Source organism: Rhodnius prolixus, unplaced genomic scaffold (assembly GCF_049639745.1).
Source record: "Rhodnius prolixus isolate KJV_2025 unplaced genomic scaffold, Rpr scaffold_5, whole genome shotgun sequence".
In the NCBI taxonomy this organism is placed as follows: domain Eukaryota; kingdom Metazoa; phylum Arthropoda; class Insecta; order Hemiptera; family Reduviidae; genus Rhodnius; species Rhodnius prolixus.
Window position 1 is genome coordinate 38,139,216 of NW_027411624.1, and position 22,864 is coordinate 38,162,079.

At 30.8% G+C, this 22,864-nt stretch overlaps 2 protein-coding genes and 1 long non-coding RNA gene across 4 annotated transcripts; 2 read left to right on the forward strand and 1 right to left on the reverse strand.

Annotated features, from left to right (window-relative positions):
• The first annotated feature begins 27 nt into the window (after nucleotides 1-27).
• LOC141458416 (uncharacterized) lies at nucleotides 28-7,789 on the forward strand. The gene is made up of 7 exons (XM_074136360.1): nucleotides 28-203; nucleotides 411-518; nucleotides 612-749; nucleotides 838-990; nucleotides 1,164-1,324; nucleotides 1,790-1,978; nucleotides 2,093-7,789. Exons 3-7 carry the CDS (start codon nucleotides 638-640, stop codon nucleotides 3,971-3,973), a joined length of 2,496 nt encoding a protein of 831 aa, XP_073992461.1. The 5' UTR covers nucleotides 28-203; nucleotides 411-518; nucleotides 612-637; the 3' UTR covers nucleotides 3,974-7,789.
• A 145-nt stretch (nucleotides 7,790-7,934) lies between these two features.
• Nucleotides 7,935-9,969, reverse strand: LOC141458422 (uncharacterized). Of its 2 annotated transcripts, none has more exons than XR_012460938.1 (3): nucleotides 9,753-9,969; nucleotides 8,424-8,603; nucleotides 7,935-8,348 (listed from the first exon to the last, which is right to left on the reverse strand). It is a non-coding gene; the product is annotated as an uncharacterized lncRNA (long non-coding RNA). The 2 variants fall into 2 exon arrangements; XR_012460937.1 differs by lacking the exon at nucleotides 9,753-9,969 and adding an exon at nucleotides 9,549-9,677.
• LOC141458414 (protein lin-54 homolog) lies at nucleotides 9,628-22,718 on the forward strand. The gene is made up of 13 exons (XM_074136359.1): nucleotides 9,628-9,765; nucleotides 10,285-10,764; nucleotides 11,740-12,108; nucleotides 13,305-13,481; nucleotides 13,560-13,856; nucleotides 14,031-14,192; nucleotides 15,518-15,640; nucleotides 15,868-15,939; nucleotides 16,344-16,570; nucleotides 16,862-17,102; nucleotides 17,997-18,160; nucleotides 18,577-18,823; nucleotides 20,155-22,718. The coding sequence occupies exons 2-12, from the start codon at nucleotides 10,303-10,305 to the stop codon at nucleotides 18,806-18,808; spliced, it is 2,526 nt and encodes an 841-aa protein (XP_073992460.1). The 5' UTR covers nucleotides 9,628-9,765; nucleotides 10,285-10,302; the 3' UTR covers nucleotides 18,809-18,823; nucleotides 20,155-22,718.
• Nucleotides 22,719-22,864: the final 146 nt, after the last annotated feature.

A 22,864-nucleotide genomic window follows, 5' to 3' on the forward strand; every position in this document is an offset into this window, starting at 1 on the left:
CTGCTTACAATAACAAGGTTATAATAATGTCTCCTGTAGTGGGAAACGCTGTAAATGCATTATTTTGTTATTAATGATTCCCATCATGTTACAATTTATGATTTTTTTAATTATTTCGAAGTGAAACGTGTTAAAAATATGTTATGAAAATGACTTTTAAAAGTAAGCCAACGCACTTGTAAATATGGAATAAAATCTTTGAGGTCAGTGCCGTTCTTTAACCTATTTATTTTATTACTTTACTAAGGCGTATTTATTTAATCAAATTTTAATAAAGTATTTTTTTAATAAAATTAATTTTGCTGAAATTTCATATTGGTCGTGACATCTGATAAAGTTAAAATAATAAGTATTTTTCTTGTCCATTATTAGTCTTCATATTACTTAATCGGCATTTGTGTTTCTTGTAGGAAATCTAAAACATATAATAGAACAGTAAAGTGAAGCATTGCTCACTATGAAGTGTCATGCATATCACGATTTTTGGAATTGTAGAGTTTGCTACAATTGCTTCCGTTGTAAGTATTTTTTTACTAAGTTTATAACCTATTTAATGTTCATTGATAAATATAAAAAATAATGTTATATTTGACAAACCTTTTATTTGATAGATTTTGGCCAGTTGTAAATATACATAATGCACAGCCCTAAAAGAATTAAAATAACGGATGTTAATCCGCATTTGATTTGTGTGTTGTGCGGTGGTTATTACATAGATGCTACAACCATTATAGAATGCCTTCATTCATGTGAGTTACTTTTTCGAATTTGTTAAAAACAAACCTATGAATATATTTGTTAGAGTGTCCCATTATTAAGATTTTACTTTCTTTTTAGTTTGCAAAAGTTGCATTGTAAGGTACTTGCAAAAAAACAAGTATTGTCCCATATGTGATGTCCAGGTGCATAAAACTGCTCCTCTCTTAAACATTAGAAGTGATCGAACTTTACAAAATATTGTTTATAAACTAGTTCCATCACTTTTTAAAAGTAAGTAAGGATTTGTTCAAATGTTGTTAGTTATGTTCATTTAATTAAATGACGGCCTATCATTTGTCCTTAACTTTTTTTTTATTTGCAATGTGCTTTAAATATCAATTGCAAAAATTGTTAACACAAAAAGCATGTTTAAACTTGCTCTTTTTTTATCCCGGATTACATAGATGAAATGGAACGGAGGGTAGCATTCTATGAGAAGTATCCAGGAGCTATGCCTGCAGTGCCTGAGCAAAGGGGTGAAATTTCTGATGCAACACCTATCTTCTTTCCAGATGAACTATTAATAATTTGTTTAGAGTATCAATCGGACAAAAATAATGAACAGGTAAATTTTTTTCATTTATTTTAGTTAATAAAAATAAATTTCTTTTGCAAAAGCCATTCATAATTTTCATGATTTTAAAAATGAGGAATGCAAAATGCATTTCATGTTTGCAAATTATTAAACATTCAATCCAAGAAGTAGCACCTAATTGCTGCTAAAGAGATATTTGAAGTCCTTCCCAACAAAGCTTCGTTACAATCAGCCTCAAAACCGCTTTTTTTTAAAAATATAAATTAGTGGTTAGATAACTTCGTCTTGTGGGCAAACTTGCAGATCGCAGAAGAGAAATCTTCGTTTTGAGCCTAAACGAATTTGGCCGTAAGATATTGATTTCCCACTTTCTAGTGGCCTCCGGACTTTATCCATGAGTGTTACTTTTTTCTATCTTATTGAAAATCTGGATTATTTGCTCTAACTGAAATAGGTATATTTGTAACAATTTAATAAATTCAGCGAATATTTTAGGGCACAACACTTTGGCCAAAACGTTATCTCCATTGTCCAGCTGCAGTAACAGTGTCTCATTTGGTCAAATTAATAAGAGGAAAATTCGGTTTATCACATATTCATCGTGTTAGTTTGTTTTTCAAAGACGATTTGCTGCAGGATGACATCACAATTATGGATATTGCATATACCTACCAGTGTAGACGCGTAAGTAAATCATAGTTTATAATTACATAAAATTGTTGAATTCTCAACATTTATAGTTCTATTAAATGTAATTACGATTAATCTCTTTTCTTGTTCACATACGAAATGTTTTAGAAAATACCAATCCATTTGATGTACCGAATATTAGAGCTAAAGAAGAAGACTATTAGATTGATGCCACCAATTCCTCCAAACTGTCTTAATTCTTCGACTCAATTTGAACCGGTAGAGGAAAAGAAGGAGGAAGAACAAAAAGGCAAAGTAGATGTAAATCTTTTAATGGAAGGAATACCTTCTAAAAACGAAATAATTAAAGAGCAAAAGAGTGATGAAATGGTCTCAGCTCAAGGTAAAGATGCCAAAACTTCTCTTCAGATAGAAAAAGAAGCCTGTCAGAAAGAGCATGCTGAGAATAAAAATGGTATAAAAGAAAGCAGTATAAAAGAGGCTAATAACTCTGTGTCGGTAAGTAGTAAATCCCTAGAGGAAATAGAGGAAGTGAGTGAAAAAAGAGAAAATAAACTAGATTCAGAAAAAAACGAAAAGAAAGAAGAGCTAAACATAGTTAAGGACTCTAACGTGGAAGATTTAAAAAAGAATAAAATTAAACACGATCAAGCTTCTTCAACTGAGCCCGCAGGATCTTCTTCAGAAGGAGAATGGAAGGAAGTCCAATTACAAATAAGTGAAAATGGTGTAATGAGTGTACGTAACATGAAGAGTAGCGAATGTAGCCCAAAACCAGCTGTGGAAGCCCCAAATTGTCCCGTATCTCATCCAACAGCGACATCTCAAGCGAATTCTCAAGTAATGACTAATAAATTGTCATTTACCACAGTTCCCCAAAACAGAAATACTGAACCTATAGTCAGTGTTAGCAAAGTGAGCAAAGATCAAGTGAAAAAAGAAGTAAACCATACGATGATTCAATGTGAGAATAAGTTGAGCATAAGTAGGGTAACTCCGCCATCCACTACGACAAAAGGTGATGTGTTAAATAGGATTGTTAGCAAACTGAGTCCTAATGAGACGGTTATTGGTAATACAGGTGTTACTATAAGACCCGTTACAAAAGTATATCCCGGCATGAAATCTGTACAAGAAAGAAAAATTAGAGGAACGACAAATCATCTTCAGTCAAGGTACAAAACTATATCTTCTCCTACTTGGAATCCAAGTATAGATCGAACGACAATGTTGACGTTAAAACAAAACTGTGATCTTAACAAACCACCTAGATTTTTTAAAATGAGAAATGCGCCCAGATTTTTAGGTAATCCTGCTGAGGGCGTAAAACCAATGTATGGCAGTGCGGGCCGGCAGGAAGATTCACCACCCAAACAATCGCCTCCCAAATCTCCGGTAAAACAGCCGCCTCCGTACACTCCGCGTGGTCAGGATAAACCACCACCGCCTTACACACCTCGACCGGCTCACACGGGATGTGGGGGTGCTACAAGCTACCTTCCGCCAAATCCTTACCACCTACTTTATTCTGGATTCCCATTCTCAGGTGCTAGTCCTGAATTGTTGCGTTCGATGTGCGCATCGGCAGCATATCATCCATCGCTGCCGCCATCAATAAGTATGCTCTACAATAATCCTGGCTTACAACCAAACCCGCAAAGAGCACAGCCTCCACCACCCCCGCCCCTTCCACCGCATGAATTTAAAAGTGCACCATCCACTCCGCCTTCGATTCAGAGGATACCACCTTCTTCTTTATCACCCAAACCATCAGTAACTCTTGATGACAAGAAAAGAGATGTTCCACCAGTATCATCGTCGTCAACTTCTAGTGCCTGCCCCAGTTCTATAAAACCACACAAACCTTTGGAAGACAAGCCGCCACCACTACCCCCTCCACCTATACCGCTTCCTCCACCATCACCTCTTTCTTTGTCAGAAAAATCGACCACATTGCCTACTAATAATAACAATACAAAAGAATCTCCTCTCCCTGCAGCAACAATTAACCAACACACTTTAAAATAAAACCTCCATTCGTGATATTCTTGCTCAAAATTTCAAAATTCTCTTAATTTCCTTCCATACCCTAGCTTTTATTTTGTAAATAGTAATAAATATTTTATAAGAGACGACAGTCTTAAAACAGTATGACTTAAAGTAAATTGTAAATAACGTACATCACCGTGTACAAAAGTCATTGTATATTTCTTAATTAAAATAATTGGTAAAAAATATATTTTAGTCCTAAAAGATTTTTTCTCTAATATTTAAGGATAACTGAGTGAAAGCACCGTATTATAATTCTGATTTAAATGACAAATAATTAAAAAATAATAGTTGTTTTTAAGTTTAAGTAAATATATTAAGGGTGCATTTAGTTTGATTATTAAGGGGCCAGCTAATTACTAATTGGCAAATATTAGAAACAAGAATTATATTAAATGAATTTTTTTGTATAAATTTACAAAAATGTTTTAAATTTTTCTAAATAATCATAGCTCGATAACTTGATAGAATATATGTATTGTACCTTATATTTACAAAAATCCTCTTCAGCATATTTTTTCCTGACAGTGTTTTCCAATTACTCAGGTTTACTAAACATTCAGCTTTCTCTGTTTAAATGATATTAATTTAGTACCCATTCTCCTTTAAAAAAATATGTATATATATGTTTATATAAATTAAATCGTTTTAATTTTTATTTGGTTTTGAGATTATTAATTTTTTAAGTTAGTGAACAGAGGTGGACTTATAACTGATAAATTTAGCTACTACATACAGCTAAATTGATGTGAATGAAATTTATTTCTGTCTTTGTTATGTTATTAATCAAGTCATCGAGCTGTATGAAAATTTATACTTAATTTTAATTCTAGGTTGTAGTGCGTAAATTTAATATGTATATGTTTATTTTTGCAGTTGAAAGAATTCTCTTTTCTTTTCTTTTATTTGTCTTTAACAAGCCTTGCTTTATTTATTTATTATTTTTTTTATTCACAAACATTTTTTAAAGCATCATTGAATTTCACAAAGTATTAAAACTATTAAATTCACTTTTTATCTAAACACATTGCAACCACAGAGAGACAGTAAGCTAGCTATAAAGAAAAGAAAATTAAAGATCGTGCTGAACTGGAACCCGGAATCTCTGCATGGGAGTCCAAACCACTCAGCTAATCTCCTTCCAATTTTTCATTGTTATTGTTATTATTAACTAATAGATATTTTACCTTATTTTATTTGCAAGATGTTTGATAAACAACCCTCATATTATTTCTTTCCATGATTTGATTGAACAATCTTTTCTTTTGAAAACAATACTTGGTTGTTATAAAAGTTTTGTTGCTTGAAACGGTAAAATTACATAAATATTTCTGTTCAAAATAAAAACCACCTTTCTGCAAACATTTCCATATTTTTGAACTTACTATTCCTTTAGCTTTGAGTCTTAAAACATTGCAACCAGTTCGTATCGATTATTTTTTTTTTTAATAGGCGCATCGACTGCTTTGGTCATTATTATAACAATGCTTATTCATTCTGATACTGCTAATTTAATTTCACCTCAATTTGTATGTGGTTTCGCACATTAATTTTTGTTAACTTACCCTTCGGGTCCATTCTAGCGGCATGTCCTGTTTCCTTTGCTTCCCCAATTTTATCTCTTCACAATATCGTTTTCGTTAGCCTTTTCAGTTCAATGTTCAATGCTCCATTGGTTTGTGTGAACGCAACTTTCATCTGCCTTTGTTTTGTTCCGACCTTCACAAGCTAGAATTTGCAAAAGCTGGAGGTTAGAAAATTTGTATTTTCATCTCCCTCGATAGTAAGTGACTTGCAGAACTTTTTTAAATTTTAAGTTCTGTTGACAGTTAAAGCCTTTAACTTTACTTTAACTGACCTATTATGGGCTTATCGGTAGTGAACCCAGGAAAGTAAACCATCTACATTTTCAAAAGAGTATTGACTTCGTTCGAGGTAGGCTTGTTCTACCCGAAAGTCGTCAACGAAAATAAGTGAAACAGTTCCCGCTTAAGTTAGAATGATTTTTCAAATAACTAATATGAGATTACTTTTGATTAAAGCATCGTACAATTTTTTAAAACGTAGTTAAGCAATTTATTTACTATTACCTAGACCTTCTCATTGCTGAATACTTTCATTAGTGAAGATTACATTTTAATTTTGAAAAAACTCTTAGGAGTCCAACAGAAAGAAAGTCTCCTGTGCCGCAGTTTTTACAGATAGCACGACAGTAAAGTACAATGCATTGACATGAGATAGAGACTCACAATTCTTGATAATTTACCCTTCCTCTTTCCTTTCATGGTACCCCATAGTTACACTGTTTAACATTCTGCATTTAATGTATTACGCTTTCCTTGAAGTCAATAAAATGCCTTCAAAATTCCACAAAATCGCCGTAATGCCTTCCGGTGAATGTGACATTTCGCTTTTTTTAGAAGGTGGTCCAACACGACGCCATTCCATTGATCCTCTTTTTTCAGAGCATTTTAGTGGGGAATATTTTACTTATCTAAAATCCTATTAATGTAGTTATCAGTGAGACCCAGATATCTAACCTCTTCAATTCGTCTCGGTTTCAAAAACCTGATTTCCAATTTATACTTGCCCTTCATTTAAGTTTACAATCCTCTCCTTCCTCAGCACCAAATTTCTGATATCTCTTACTCTTGCAAAAATTTGCTAACGACCTAGTGATATTATTTTTTTTTCCTCAAAATATTCATGCATTGTTTTTTCTCGATTGTTCTATTATGTAAAATTGGTACATATTAGGCCGAAAAATTTTTTTTTATTTATTTAAGTCGTGTCAACATCTGAGGTTTTTGGCGCCCAGTAATAAGTGTATTTTCAGTGCACTGCCGGCCTCCGGACAGTGTTCTCTTGATGCAGATAACACTGTCCATCACCGGACAGTGAGCTGTAAGAAGCTCTAGGAAGAGATCATCTGAGGGCCAGCAGCTGGATTCGAACCCGTGATCTTCGCGTTGGAATCCAGTATTCGCTTACCACTCAGTAAACCCCCTCCCTCGTTAATGTTATTTAAAATGTTATTAGTGTTATCTTTTTGAAAGAGAACAGAATTGCTTTGCTTAATCTCAGGGCAAAACTGGAATAGCACCAACATAATAATATATTAATATATATTTTTAAATTATTAAAAAAATCAATATTTTTGGTTGTAGACTATAATATATGCCAAATTTGGCATTTTGTAATCAGAGTGACTTCTTGTGATATTTGCGCATTTTTTGTGCCTTAGCTATAAATGTATTTTATATTTCAAATGATAAAATAAATCTGGAAAATACCAAAGTGCAAAAATACTTTTTTGTATATATATATTTCTTTGAATTTGTTAATTTTTTTGTGGTAATCTAAAGAATAATAATTAGTACACATATATTTATTAATTTTACCTCAAATTTGTTTAAGATTTTCTTCCCATTAAGTATGCATATTTTTTACAATTTTAAAAATATTTTATTGAATCCCGTTTTTTTTAAATGGATAAAAAAAAATTACTTGCACCTTTGTTATTACTTAATATATTTATAGAAAATTTAAATTTTTCAATTTTGAAAACTTAGGCCTTCCGAACACCCTTTTATTGAAGCACCAGTGCCTTCAACTTTATTTTTTCTTTGAAAAAATAAGCAGTAAAATAAATTATTTATTTTTGTAATATATTAAGCACTCAGAATATGTAATATATTATACATAGATATATAAATACATATATAAAATATAAATAATATATTATAACAGTTATTCATAATTTTTGTCTTTAATAATAAACCTTTATATTTTTTCCTTTTTTTATTGAATTTGACCTTACAAATTATTTATTAAATTTAACTGCATGCCAAAAATAGAAATATTCTGCCATCGCTAATCTTTTTCTACCCATTATAGGCTTATTAAAATCCCCAGAGTTTCATGCAGCTATGAACCAGTTAAAACACTTATGATTCTAGATTTCTCTAAAGCCTTTGATCATAAAATAAACGGTTACCAGTATTCAATAATCTTAGTAATTTTCCTGTGGTTACAATCGTTTCTCCTTAATAACTCTAACTGCTCCTGTAAAATTCCTCACTTTCTGTTCAATTTTCCGTATTAAGAACCATTCTGCATTTTTAATATCACCTCTAAACTGTTGATTTTTACTTTTATTTATCCTTAGCATGCCTCGCAAAATGCCCCTTCCTTGGTTTGATGTGATTTTAACTATCTGAACGTCTGAAAGAAGAATCTACATACTTTATTTTTTGCAGTTCATCCAACATTGGCAACCTTCCGTCTTGAATACTGGGTGAATCACATCTTTACTAGCCCAATCCTTATCGGTCTCCTGACTTCTTCGGACTACCTAAAACTCAATATACTTTCTAAATAGGTTTGCCTTCTTAGAACCCGTATAATTAAATATGAAATCCTTAATTACCTTAAACAACATAAGTTTATTTCCTTCTCTAATACTTTCTCCAAGGGGCTTTTATACTTGGCATTCTGTTTTCATTATAGGTATCTTAGTTTTATTTATTAAGGCAATTATTACGACATATTCCAAGCTAAGTTCATCAACAGTACATATATTTCCTTCTGTAGATGTTCTTCAATGCACCTATTGTTATATAGATGTATATATACGAGTATGTATATTTATCAACGACATTTGAATTATACTTAGTTTATTTTTCAATTATTTTCTTATTTTCTCGTTAATTGTAAAATTTCATTGACTTTATCGTATTTCCACATTTCCTTTTGTAATCTACTTACAAACTTATTAATTCTATCATAACGGCGGGAAACTAAAAATTAACTTTAATCTGTACTATGATCCAGTCATGACAAAATCAGTATGTTTATTCAAAAGTAGTTTTATCAATTTTTAGCACATTGTATTTGAGGTAATGAACGCCTCTTTATCTTATACCTGGGTTTATTTACTAAGTTTTAGAAATGTTACACATTTCATCTCCCAAACAAATTTATTTGATTGGTACTAAAGACCGCTATTTGAACTTGAAACAAAGTACTTTTAGCACAATTGTATTTCATTGGCAGAAAGTTTTCACTAATTGAATCAAACAAACTTATGTTTTGCGTTATCACAACTGAAACATTTGAAACAGTTCTGCGATATCTACTGTTTCCATTTGCAAGCAATAAATGATTTGAGGTAATTAGGTAATATATTGATTAGCAAATAGTGGAAGAAAATTGCTTTCGTAATTGAGGAATTTATGTTCCTTAAACACTTTTAATCATCAAGCAAACGCATTGTTTAAAAACACCAGTTCTGAAGAATCTAAATATTCAAGTATCTTGGAATAGGCACTTCCTTAATCGATAATCTATTGGCGAAAGAATATTCAAATTCCATCAACTTCGAAGTAATAGTTCAATGCCTTTGACGAATGATGACATCATCAAAATTATGATATTATTAAACAAATAAAATATTTTAAGTATACCCTGATTAAGATAATAACCGTATATTTTTTCATAAAGCGTTTTTATTCCGTTGATGGAAAATTATTTTTAATTTTTAAGAAAGCTTTACCTTCTATTGCATTCTGGGATAGTAATGGTAGGCGCGTGATTTTGAACAAATAATTTTAAGATGTCCTAAGTAATTCAGGTTAGATGATTTAAATTAAATAAAATGCAAAAAACTATAGTGTTTGTATGTGTTAAGAAATTAAAGTAGTGCCTGGTCATGAAACATTAGGGAAAAAAATGGTATCGTAAGTACATCTTTACTTACGAATCAAAAAGCTGTGAGTATAGACAAGTTTGATTTCGTAGACATCCGTTACTGTAAATTCCTGACCGTTTTATGTCACCTGCTTTGAACATGAAGTTTGAATGATATGACTTCAACATGCATAATGAAAATTTATTAAATAACATTTAAAACATCGAATATTATTAACAATATATTTATTAATAATAGCTGCTTTTCTTAAATTCTTTCATCTCGTAACCTAACTAATTGAAATGGCGCCCATTACCTTCAAATTTTTCTTATGTGTTTTTATTTTAAATATAATAAAATAAAAATGAACTGGTTTTAGTTTCTTAAAAATAGAAGTTGGAAAACCTCATATAGAATTGGTAATATTCACGATGTATTTCCATTAATTCCTTCTAATGTTTTGCTTGAATATCTAAATGTTACAAAATGTCAGCTACGATCAGTTACTTATTTATGTTACACTTATTTAAATTTATAATTTTGGATATTAGTTTATACCTGGTTTTTGCTCTTTAAATTTAAAATATTTTCTTGCTTGCAGGTGTAATAAATCGAGATTATGACTGATTCCATGAATATTGACGCAGACATCGTTGAAAGTTTGGAAGAGTTTGAATCTTTGGATAGGATTCAAATGGATTACTTCCGTAAACCAGGCCACGACCATGGAAAACTCATAATACCAGATATAATGCCTGAAAGGTTATCAAAAGATGAAATTGAAATTAAGCCAGAACAAATTATTGTGAAGATGGAGGACGAAGATATGCATGAAGAGATCCATGAGAATATTTCCTCAGACATGATGGAAGAAACAATGTCTGATGAAGTTTGTGAAATGATACATAATGTAATGGAAGTAGAAATGAGTGAAGAAGGTGTGATTGAAGCCCATGACAGTCATGGATTATTCGCAGAAGGTGTTATTGGCGAAGAGATTATTGAGGATGAACAAGTTATTCAAGAAAGTGAAGAACCTAGGATGTACGAAGAAATGGAACAACATATAACTGAAGAAGAGGTAATAGTTTTATATTTTTTATGTGTGCTATAGTTGTTCTATCTATAATTTTTATAATAGCACTTCTTTCTTTAGTTTATTGCTTATCAAGGTCCTTTATAAATCGTGTCATTATTTTCTTTGCTCACATGTTGTAAACACATCCTAGCATTTGGCATACTTGACTATAAAAAGCATAATATAATCATAATTGTTTAGAGTGAAGTTTTTTCTTTTTTATGGTTTATGCAGTTTAAAGGACAAGGAATATATATGATGTTACCTAGGAGACTTCGGAATTAAAAACAGTCAAATTTAAATATTTTTACTTCATCAGAAGTATTTATGCAACTCCTAGATATGAAAGTACCAAAATATGAATAGGAATAACACATTAAAAAATTAAGCAATAAACTTCTATCCAATTTTTGAAAAAGGTAGAATGAAAGTAAAATAAATGGTTAAAAACAAGTAAATGTAGCTTATAATGTGTTCGGTTAAATGGGATTAGATAAACTAATTTGGATAGAATCAAACAATCAAATTTGGATAGAATAATGGGGAGCAAAAAAATCAATAGAATTGTTTGGACGAGTGAAATCTCCACCTCCAATAATTATGACTTCTGGGAACTGCCATTTTCTTTTTATTTTTTCATTCATTGTTATTGTAAGTATCTGGATCAACCAGTGCGTTATGCAACGAAGCTAATATCCTGGAGTTTTAACTTGGAGAGCCAAGAGCTGCCATAAAATAATTTCATCTAAAATTTTTGGTTAATAGGTTTAGGTTGTTTTTTTTTTTCAGATATTCATACCATCTTATGCCATTCACATGAATGACCTTTCCTAGCTTAATATATCTGCAGTGCCTTTAGAGGCTGAGTGGGAAAGAAAATAGGGCCGCCTCTTTGCCAAGTTTCTTTTAGAACATATATCCCTTAAATTAGGAAAGCAATAAAGTAATAATTATATATAATTCACTGTTTATTTACAGGTTTTGGAAGATGTAAGTAAAGATACCTATCATAGTACAATAGAAGATATTGTAAATGAGACAGTGGTTGGAGAAGAAACCGTAATAGAATCTACTCCTACGCAAATGCTGGAAGAAATTCAGGAAGAAGAAGAAGAAATATTGGACCAAAAACCACTAACTATAGAGACACATGTAATACAACAGCCATCAAATGATTCCCAACATCAGTTGCACCGAACTATTATTCCGCAGGTTACCACAATTAGAAAAAATGATAATCAAGGTAAAATAGGAACTTCTAGCGTGTACGTGATGAATACTACTACGGGAGCCATTACTGCGCAGTCACTTTTACAAGGCAATACTATACTTGCACCAAAAGATGCCGTAAGTTAATTTTTATCATTAAATTGATTTTTGAATTTAAAATGATCAAGAATGATTTAAATTGACTAGATTTGTAGGCTTTAATCTCTTCCCGGAAGGCTTCGAATTAGATGTTCCACGCAAAATATTATTTATGAAACTTTTATAGATCTACATGCATGCAATGGGTGTTAAGGAAAGTTAGAAGTCGTCCAACCAAAGTGGTGCCAAGGAGTTTGAAATCCGTTTTAACAAAGCATTAAATGTTCAGTATTAAGAATTTTCATGTGAACGTGGTAAAACTTTAGTCATGTTTATCCAATAGAAAAAGCTGCCAAAAAAATGTTTCGAAAAGGAATTATTATCAATCCATTAGGTTTTTTGGTTGTATTTTTTTTATATGTAGAAAAACCAAGAGTAGTTTCCACAATTTTTCATTTATTCAAAAGTAGTATAGCGGTTACTGATTAAATTAATATTAACTACTTTTGTAAAAATGAAAAAATAATTAAAATAATAAAATGTTTCTATATTTAAGAAAAATTACATACTAAGAAGCAAAACAAAATTGGTTTACAATAACTACATGGACGCTAATGATCGCAGCAGTGAAATAATTTTCATATAAAAATTATTGATTTAAAAGTTATAGATTTCTGAGTGTGTAATCCGAATAGGTAGTCTGATGTCGTGGACATCAGTGTCCAGAATTTCTCTGAAAAAACCCTAATTAAGTCTTAAAATCGTACTTAAAGCCGAAATGGCCCTTAAAAAGGAAGTTTCCTATCCTAAACCTTCTCTCTTCCATAAGTGCCCTTAAAGAATTTTACTTAAAAAAGTTTCAAATAAAAGTTTTAGTTCTACGATTTCAATGTACTCGCAAGTTTCAATTCATTGAGAAATCATTGGAGCCCATTCCGATAATATATTAATAAGAGAAGGAAATAAATATGTAAATGAGAAATGATTATTGGAAAGACAATTTCGGGCGGCAAGTCAAATCAAATTTCAGTTCGATGAGTTATAATCGCTTGCATTCTGTACTGTCGCACTGATACAGTTCCTTTGTTCTCTTAATGTAGAAATCAGTTGTCATGGCGCGATTTTGCAGTCGTTCCGTTAACTTTCAATGATTTTAGAGGCCTTCGGGATTAGATTATTTATCTTCCTCCTTATTATAAGAATAATAATTTTGCATGTTTTATTTATTCTTTTAGAAAATGACACGAGTAGTCCTGCCGAGTAATGTTGATACCGCACAAGCTATCAGAATAGTGGCTCCTCAAGGTAAAGTGCTTGGCAGTACTGCAAAAACGATCACACTTGCCCAAGCTAAGCAGATGGGAATATTACCTCAAGCTAAGATCAACCAGATCCTACCAGCTACAGCAAAGGTATACACATCCAAGTTTAAAATTTTTTTGTACGAATTACATAATATTTTGTTGGTTTATTGTAATTTGAAATAACAGGGTGGAAAACTAGTGGTACCTTCTAAGAAGACAGTCACTGTGGTAAAATCTCCTACTAAAATACTTCCAGCTCCTTTGGTAACTACAACTGTAGTTCCCACTCCTTCTGCTACAGTTGCTGCCACAGGACAGCACAAAACTCAGAAGGTTCTAATTAGAAGTAATTCTTTAAAACCTGGGGCAATTATTACCACGGCAGCTCCCGGGTCAAATACACCTTCAGCTGGTCAAGTAATTAGAATACCTACTAGTCAAGCATTGGCTGCTACTACTCTTCAGATTCCAAATGCAAAGTCTGTAAGTAAAATTAATTACTTAATTTTTACACTTCGTTTAAACTAATGTTTCCAGTCGACAGTCTAGTATTGTTCGCTTAAAGAGATAATGGATATTTTCTAAATATCTCGATAATGTGCGTAACCAACATTTTGAAGTTTCTGAACTAACTAATTATATTAAATATTGCTACAGGTGCAGTACGTGAAATTGGTTGGTAATAAATCTCAAACTTTGGTACCTGTCACTTTGTCAAAGACAGTTCCTTTAGCGTTATCTACGTCTCTGTTAAACAATTCTCAAACGGCATTTAAAGTTATACCTATATCAGCAACTCAAGGAAATCAACAAGCAACGGTAAATATTAAGAAATATTATTATTGTGTTGGAAAAATTATGTATATCACAACTATTTGAGATATTTATTCTCAAATATAAAGCGTCAGCATTGAGCTTCATCTTCCAAAGTCAGAATCTTTCAAACAATAATAGCTGTTCTTTGCAATGAAGTTTTTTTTTTTTTTGGCGGATTGTGCAAATGCCAATTTAACAATTAGCTTCTTTGACGTTCTTCTGTGAAAAGTACATTTTTCAAATGGCCTCAGAAACTACTTCAATGTGTTACAGCTGGTAATGTTCCGAGTTCAACAGCGAGCAGTTGGTAATTGCGCTTCTTCTCAACCACCGTTTGAGCTTATCTGTGATTTTGGCGGAGCACAACGTCTATTATTACGGCTTTGCATTTTTCTTTATCAAACAAAATGATATTGTGATATATTTGTCAATAATTAAATCAGAGTCAGATTAAAGCAGTATTATTGATCAGTCGTTTGGAAGCATTGGACGGATGAATGTGCTTCTGAAGTTAGTTAATCTTTGCAAAGGATGAGGGCCCTTTTTATTTACAGAGACGACAATCACAAAATATCCTGTTCCAAGATTGCTTCTTGAGTGTCTTCAATAGTATTGATGGCTTGGCGTTGGACGACTAACAATTAGGTGTTTTAATCATTTCCAAAAAAAAAAGTTTTGGAAAATAGTCTGTGTTTGTGTGTGTGTGTGTGAATATTACGTCTTAAACAGATAGCATTTTGGAACTTCCATTGGAACTAACGAAAAGTTGGTGATCAAATTCTCAAATCCCAAAATAACTTTTTTTCAGATCTTCTTGAACACTAAAATACAAGCTCTGCTTGTAACTTCGTTAGTGAGAATTGATCTTAGATAGATTTCGATCACTGAAGTGCTTCGCTACAAAGTGTCATTTTTGTAGCTTCAACTGATATACTCAAATAATCTTTTTTTATTATTTAAATAAATACTTATTTTTTTATTATTTAATAAATACGCTGCGAAACATCGGAGTTTGCGGAACTGTCATTTGTCACAATTGTTGAATTTTAAAGAGAAATTCTTATGAGTATTTCATACTACATTTTTATCTTTCACTCTGCTATTATATTACTTTCCTTGATTACTTTTCTTCAATGTAAAAATTGACAGTCAAACGACAGGGAGATTACGAATTACGTTATCGGATTCAAACTTCTGAATTATCCCAACTTTGAATTTAACTATGTTACTTAATTTAATCCTTAATTCCTTATTTTTTATTAGATTATAGACTTTATTAATAATTTTTTTTTCTAATGTTATTTTAATGGAAATTTCTATCAATTTAGACCACTCAAAGAGTTTTCATTCCTACATCCGCCGTCTCACAACAGCAGGCGGCAGGGGTTGGACAACAGTCACAGAGTATCGCTGTTATGGTGCCATCACATCTTATTCATCAAGTCAAAAAAGTATTTCTACTTTATTTAACTTCCTGCTAAATTTGAATAGATAATTAAGTCATTTAAATCTTAGAACTTGTGAAAATATTATAAATATCTGTTAAAGGTATTTTATTACTTCTTTGCATGCCTGCTTTCTTTATTATTATTATTATTATTATTATTATTATTATTATTATTATTATTATTATTATTATTTAAATGTACCACAATCCTAAATCAATATTGTTCTTAAGGAAAAAGTAGTTCCTGCAGTTAATACATTGAGGACCACTAATGGTAAAAGAGCGTCCACGCCAAGTGCCAAGGTTAGTTTGTGTTTAACTTATTAAATTAATCAAATTCTTTATTTCACTTTTCACTCAATTTTTGACTTTGAATTTGGTAACTTTGTATACTTCGAAGTTCATTGGTCCCTTCAAAATTCTCAGTACCATCAATAAGGAGAAAAGCAGAACGGTTACAGGCATTGCGATTTTGTAGTGATATCAATAAAGCCCCGAATAAATTAACGGCTGCACGATCTATCTTTTATTCAACTATAATACTTTCTTTTAGAATAGTAAAATGAGATAATTTTTTTTTAGAATAAGAAAAGTATCATAAATCAGAGATGCTTATTTTGGAAGCCAAATAAATTCATGTAATTCATTATTTTCTTTGTATAAATAAGAGAAATGATATTAAGGTATGTTGAATTTATGCTTTGCAGAAGGAATCTGTTAGTCCGCCAGCCCCTTCCACAACCACTGTTACCTCGAATAGTACCTCAGCTACTACTGCTGGAAATGCACAAACTGGAGCAGTTACTAACATCATTAAACATGATTTTATTATGAAAACTAATGATGCTTGGAGTGGCGACGAAGCTGTTCTTGAGGCTAATGGAATTCGTCCTAGAAAACCATGCAACTGTACCAAATCTATGTGCCTCAAATTGTATGTACTTTTTGTTTATATAATATTATTTTTAAAAAAAGGTTTATATAATTCTACCAGAACCTATTCTAACATTTAGAACAAATTCTACCAGAACCTATTCATTCAAGTCCTCGACAAAATCCTGTCTCTCTACCCTTACTATTTTTGTTCGTAAACATTTCAAATTTTAAACATAGATTGATCACTTTTTATAAGTGACAGCTTTCTAGTGAGTAAAAGTGGCAAATTTCATTTTAAATTATTACATACAATGAGTTGAACTAATTTACTTTCACTTTTTTCTCCTAGATATTGTGATTGCTTTGCTAATGGTGAATTCTGCAATCAGTGTAATTGCACCTGCTGTTCAAACAATCTTGAACATGAAGAAGAAAGGCAGAGAGCAATCAAATCATGTTTGGAAAGAAATCCCACTGCATTTCGACCTAAAATTGGTAAAACCTTTACGGGTAGTGAAGAGAGAAGGCATAATAAAGGTTGTAATTGCAGAAGATCTGGATGTCTAAAAAATTATTGCGAATGTTATGAGGTGATTTCTATTTTTTATTACAATTCTTTTTAATAATTTATGTATGTAAATACATAAGTGTATAATTCATACGTTTTTATTAAGGGACCTACTAGCAACTTTTGGAAGGCCACCCTAATTTTTGGGAAGCATGGCCATTCTTTTACTTTGATTCAGTCCGTTACACGTTAACAGGACTCCAATTTTGAAAAAAAGGATGTCTGGATTTTACATGTTGTGGAGAGGAATTGCAATAACTCCACCAATTGGATGCCTGTCGCAGTGCTCTTTCATTTTGTGCTATTTAAAAAATGTCCCTTCTGACTAATAGCGAAATCAATCCAAGCTGCATTTCCAGAGTGGTTATTAAGTTGAACGTTGGCAGCCAATGGGGCTAATTTTGGGTTCTGTCCAATTTTCGAGATTTGTCCGAGAAGCAGTTGTGAGCAGTTCTCATCCGCAATTATCAGCAGGCTCCACAAATGTCTTAAGTTACTAGTCATTTAGTCATAGTCAGGCTATAAAAGGAACATCTTTTTTTCTACCTTGCATTCATGAATTATCAATGGTCTTTGCACTTTGGAGCTTAGTATCTTAATGGACATCGCTTTATCCTGCAGTCTTAAGAAAAATATTATAAAATGTCAAAGAGAGAGATGGTTCTTGGATGGCAGGGTAAATGATTAAATGATAAAACACCCTTTCTTTTTCCATACTAGAACATATTTTATGATATCTGATTGATATTTTCAAGTTGCAAAACCTTTTCATTTATTTCTTTTACCCATTAGATAATAGAAATTCATGTTAACCTGTCCATCCCTGTAAAGTTAGTAAAAAAAAAAAATCTTGTTACAGAAATAAATGAAATATTGTTTTAAATATTATTAATTATTTCTTTTGTCGTTTACCTAGGCAAAGATTCCTTGCAGTAAAAACTGTAAATGTGTGGGTTGTAAAAACACTGAAGGAGCATCTGGTAAACGTGGTGGATCAGCTGCATTCGAAATAGGAGATGAACGTCTTAAAACAGAAAGTAATACTATGAAGCAAATCGAGTACAGCGTAAATACGCACAGGTATAATTTCTTAATAGATAGTAATTCTATCCTATAATTTTACTAACATTAAAGCGCTGAGTCACTTCAACTCTTGATTGATTCGGAAACGTATTGGTAACCTCAATCTGAGCAACAAAAAGAAAGTGAATATTTGGGTGACAGTGCATTCTACGGTTTATTAGAAAATTAGGCCGACTGTCTAGTTAGAGACTTTTCAAAAAGCTCTTGAAAGAGCAGAAAACCATCAAAACTAAGCTCTAAAAATGATTTTATGAAACCACTGAAAAATTTGGAGATTTGTCTGGACAGTTACAAACTAAAGAGATCTTAGGCTTTATCATACTAATTCTTAGAATTACATAATTTTTCTTTTTACTCAATTGTTTAATTAATGTGCAAAAAACTGTGTTTAAAACTGATCAAAATATTTTCAGGCAAGCTTTTAGCCAGATTACCGATGAGCTAGTTGAAGCTACATGCCAGTGTCTGGTGGCAAAAGCAGACAAATGGGAACGCCAATCAAGACACAGTGGTAGTAGTTCCAATGATGAAGATATTGCACAGTCTATGATTATTGAAGAATTCGGCCGTTGTTTAGTACAGATAATTGAAGTTGTAAAAAAATCTATAGCAAAACACCATCCACCAGTACCATCAGCAACGTAGACCTACCTGACTTGAGTTAGTAATATTTCATTTTATTATTATTTTTATTTATTTATTATTATTATTGTAAATAGCGTATTTTCAAAATTATGGGGCACTAAATCATGTTCAGATGAATAAATAATCGTAAACTTTTTTATGTTACAATTTGAGAAAGAATTTTGTTTTTGGACAAACAAATTTTTATTAGAAATGAAGGGTGCTAATTTAATTTTAAATAACAATATTATTATAGTTAGCTGTCACTCTACACTTTTCATTTACGTGATTTAGTGTGAAGTGATTATCAAACCCTAAGGCTTTCTTTAAACCTTTAAGTACCGTTATGATGAAACCGCAACTTAATTAACTTTCATTAGAGCTCTATTCTAAAGTTTTTTTGCAAATATTTTATTCTCTCGTTCAACATTGTGAGAGCAGTGATCTTTTCTGTATATCAATCGGTCAAATTTCTTTATAATATTCTGATCTTTTTACTGAGATTTCTAAAGACATTCAAATAATTATAAGTATAGGAAATATCATTGCTCAATAGAGAAAGTAAACAAATATTTGAATAAGTTAAGGTACTTTAAGATTCTTATCTAAAGGAAATCCTTGAGAACCCGAGCTAAATTTCTAGTAAAACAGCAGCTTTAGGATAGGTTGCAGTAGATGTTGTGATGAAGATGAGTTCTTGATAAGATTTCAGATGTATTCAACTGAAATGAATATATCTGTCAATGACAGTAGCAGATAAAGTAAGCTTGCTTGCTACAGCGTTTACTTTCTTAGATTCTTCTTAAAATTGCCAGATTTTATTTCCGTCAGAACTCGCATCCGCATTATTGTAGTATTATGCAATTTTTTGGGTTGCCCATAAACTGCGAAATGAAACTATTGTTAATATATCAAAGTATCGTGAGACATTTAACATTTTTATGGAGGAAAAATTTCCTCTTCTCAGCGGATTGAAATTGACATTAAATGAGTTTCTTCAGAATTCCAATTTCTTCATCTTATAAGCAGATGTCAAAGAGAATATCATAACAAAAGGTTTAATCAACAGTGAACTAAATTACCCGGCTTTGAAATAATTTACAAAGGTATCGCAATTTTTATTATTATCCGGTTAACATTGTGTCATATTCTCCATTCTAAAAATTATTTTTGCTCTTGAGATTACAAAATTTCTTTTTTTCAAATCTCTTGTGAATCACTTTTCTTTTCTTTTTTTTTACCAGAAAATATCAGGTTATACGTTTTATTAATAATTTCTTACTAAACTAAAGCATGCAACACTATTTAGCAAAACTTTTAAGATTTCTCTGAATAAAAATTATTGAATGTCCACTCTTTTATTATAGTGAAAACAAAACTTTTAAAGATTTAGGAGAATACTCAAGAATATATACATATATCTTTTAACTAGACAACAGCAACCTTAGGCATTTTTTTATCACTGGCTTTTAACAGTAAAACTATTAAAATCTGTTTAAACTACCTTTTTTGATTATATTTTAGATCATATAATTGATTTATAAAGTTATCATAGGATAGCTTCTGATCATTATTGTATTTTAGTATTTATTTGATGTTACATCTGTTATTGGACAATACTTAGAAAATAGTGATATGAACTTTCAGTTATTTATCTGATCATAATTTTAGACAATTCAATAAGAAATATTTTATTGTAATTATGAATGTATTGGGCGTAAAGACTAATAAAAAGTAAAATTCTTGCATTTTGATGATGCAGGATGATATCATAGTTAAAAAGAGTCTATTATCAGAACAAAAAAAAAAATTGCGCAGTTATTATTTTGTTGCAAAATTGTACTTTTTAAGTGATAAGATATCTTAAAAGTAAACCAACAATAATTCTGTAATATTCTTAATAATTCGCCCAAATTATTAAGGATTAGGAATAAGGAAGATTGAAATCGTTTTTATTTGAAGTTAAGGGCAAAAACAATCTGTCTTCATTAATTCTTAGAATGGCTCAATGTGCTTATCACTAAATTGATGAACTTTGAAATCAAAATTGAGAAAGTGACTTTTTTTTTCTCTCAAAAATGTAAGTAATTTTATAATGAACTAACAGTCTACTGTAAGTTTTGTTTAGTAGATCGATATGGAATCTTAGTTATACTATGTAAAAAAGCATTCGAATTTTAGCCTATATGTTATTTTCATTTTAATCGAACTACTTTCATATTTTTTTTCTAAAATAGTGTAGTAATTATAACTGTTGGCTATTACTCCAGAACATGTACTAAAAACACGTTAAATTTTCATTATGAATGAAAGTTATTTGTAGGGCTCACTAGACGTGATTTTTTGACAAATAATAATAATAATTACAAAATTAGTTGCTCCAAATTAAGTTTTCATTGAATATATCTATTTAAAATTTAAAAAATTCCTTGGTAAATACAAAGGGACCTAACAAAAATGACATACAAATAAATAAAATAACCTACATCCTCGCCCTGCCAAAATAGAGTGCAATTGGTGAGAGAGTTAGAGAAATGGGTTACCAATATTTTATGTAAATATTTTTAACATATAATGTGAACATTTTATAAAGATATATATATATATATATATATATATATATTTATATATTTTTTCTTTTTATTTTAAAGGTTTTATCTAGTGGCTATACATTCAGTGCGCATTTAAAGATATGTAAGCTTCTGGTTTGGTGACTAATATCTGCTGGGATTGGGATAAAATCTTATTTGACCAGATTTCTAAGAGCTTAGTATTTATCTGATATAACTTTTTTTTTAATTCCCCTCTCCTGGCAAGGTTTATTATAAATATAATCGCTGTTTCATGTTTTCATGATTCTAAGGACATTTAAATATTAGTTGGTTTTGTGAAACTTGTGGGAGGATTTTGTACGCAGAGGAGGGTTCCATTCTAGTTCGTTACAATTTTTTGAAAGTACAGTTGGTATCAATTCGTGAATCATTTTTTAAGTCAAACAGAAAGATCACATTAGAAATAAATAAAACCGTTTCTTTATTAGTTTCGCCTCCAAAAGTTGCCGTTTCCATGTAGTCTAACTGCCTTTAAATCATTAATACTTCTCACTTTAATTAATATTACATCGGAATCAAACGATTTTAATAAAATAATGACCGTTTACGATTATCATATCTTTTAACCAATCGGACGCTTTAAATCCGCTTATGAACCCTACATAGAAGTAGTTGGTCCACCATATTTTTTGAAATCTATTCAAAATTTTACGCCCAAAACCTTTCCAAGATATTTGGTCTCAATCTCGGAAACTTATAATAAACTTTCTCTTGTCAATAATTACATTTATTAAAATAAATAAAAACATTTACTGTTTTATACAAGCTCAAATGTGCAATTTTTCAGCATTGAAGTCATTATTTGAGCTTTTTTAAAAAAATTATAAAAATTATATGTAATTGAAAAAGCGAAAAATAACGTTAACTTTTCTATTTGTAAATGGCAACAAGTACAAAGCAGAAATAGCTATTATAAAAATAGCCAATGAGATTTGTAAGGTTTTTTTTATTATTTTTTTTAAATGTAAATTGAACAAAATTTATTCTTGTTATTTATTTTTTTGCGTTTATTATTGCGATAAATGTGAAAGATATTTGGATGTAAGTAGTAATTATAATTTACCATGAAATTTATTTATGCACTCTTGTAAAGTTTTAAAATAAAAAAATGTACATATGCATACAATAGCTTTCTTATATAGTGATCTCGCAAGAAAGAAATTAATAAAAATATTACTTTGCTAACAATTTTTGTATTGGAATGAATTGTTGGTTCATATTTGTTGTGTTTAACAGTTTTCTTAATTGTCCTAATTGAATTTGTAGTATACATTGTATAGAGAATAATATAGTTTGAATTATATTTATTTTTGACTTAATTTTTTTGTGTTATTCTATAATTTAAAATAGGGTGAAATTTCAAATGAACGAAGTTTAGCCAACGATATTCATGAGATTTTTAGGAAAATCCTATCCATTATTATTATTAGTTTAGTTTGCTTTTAGCTACCTTTGCTTTCAACTA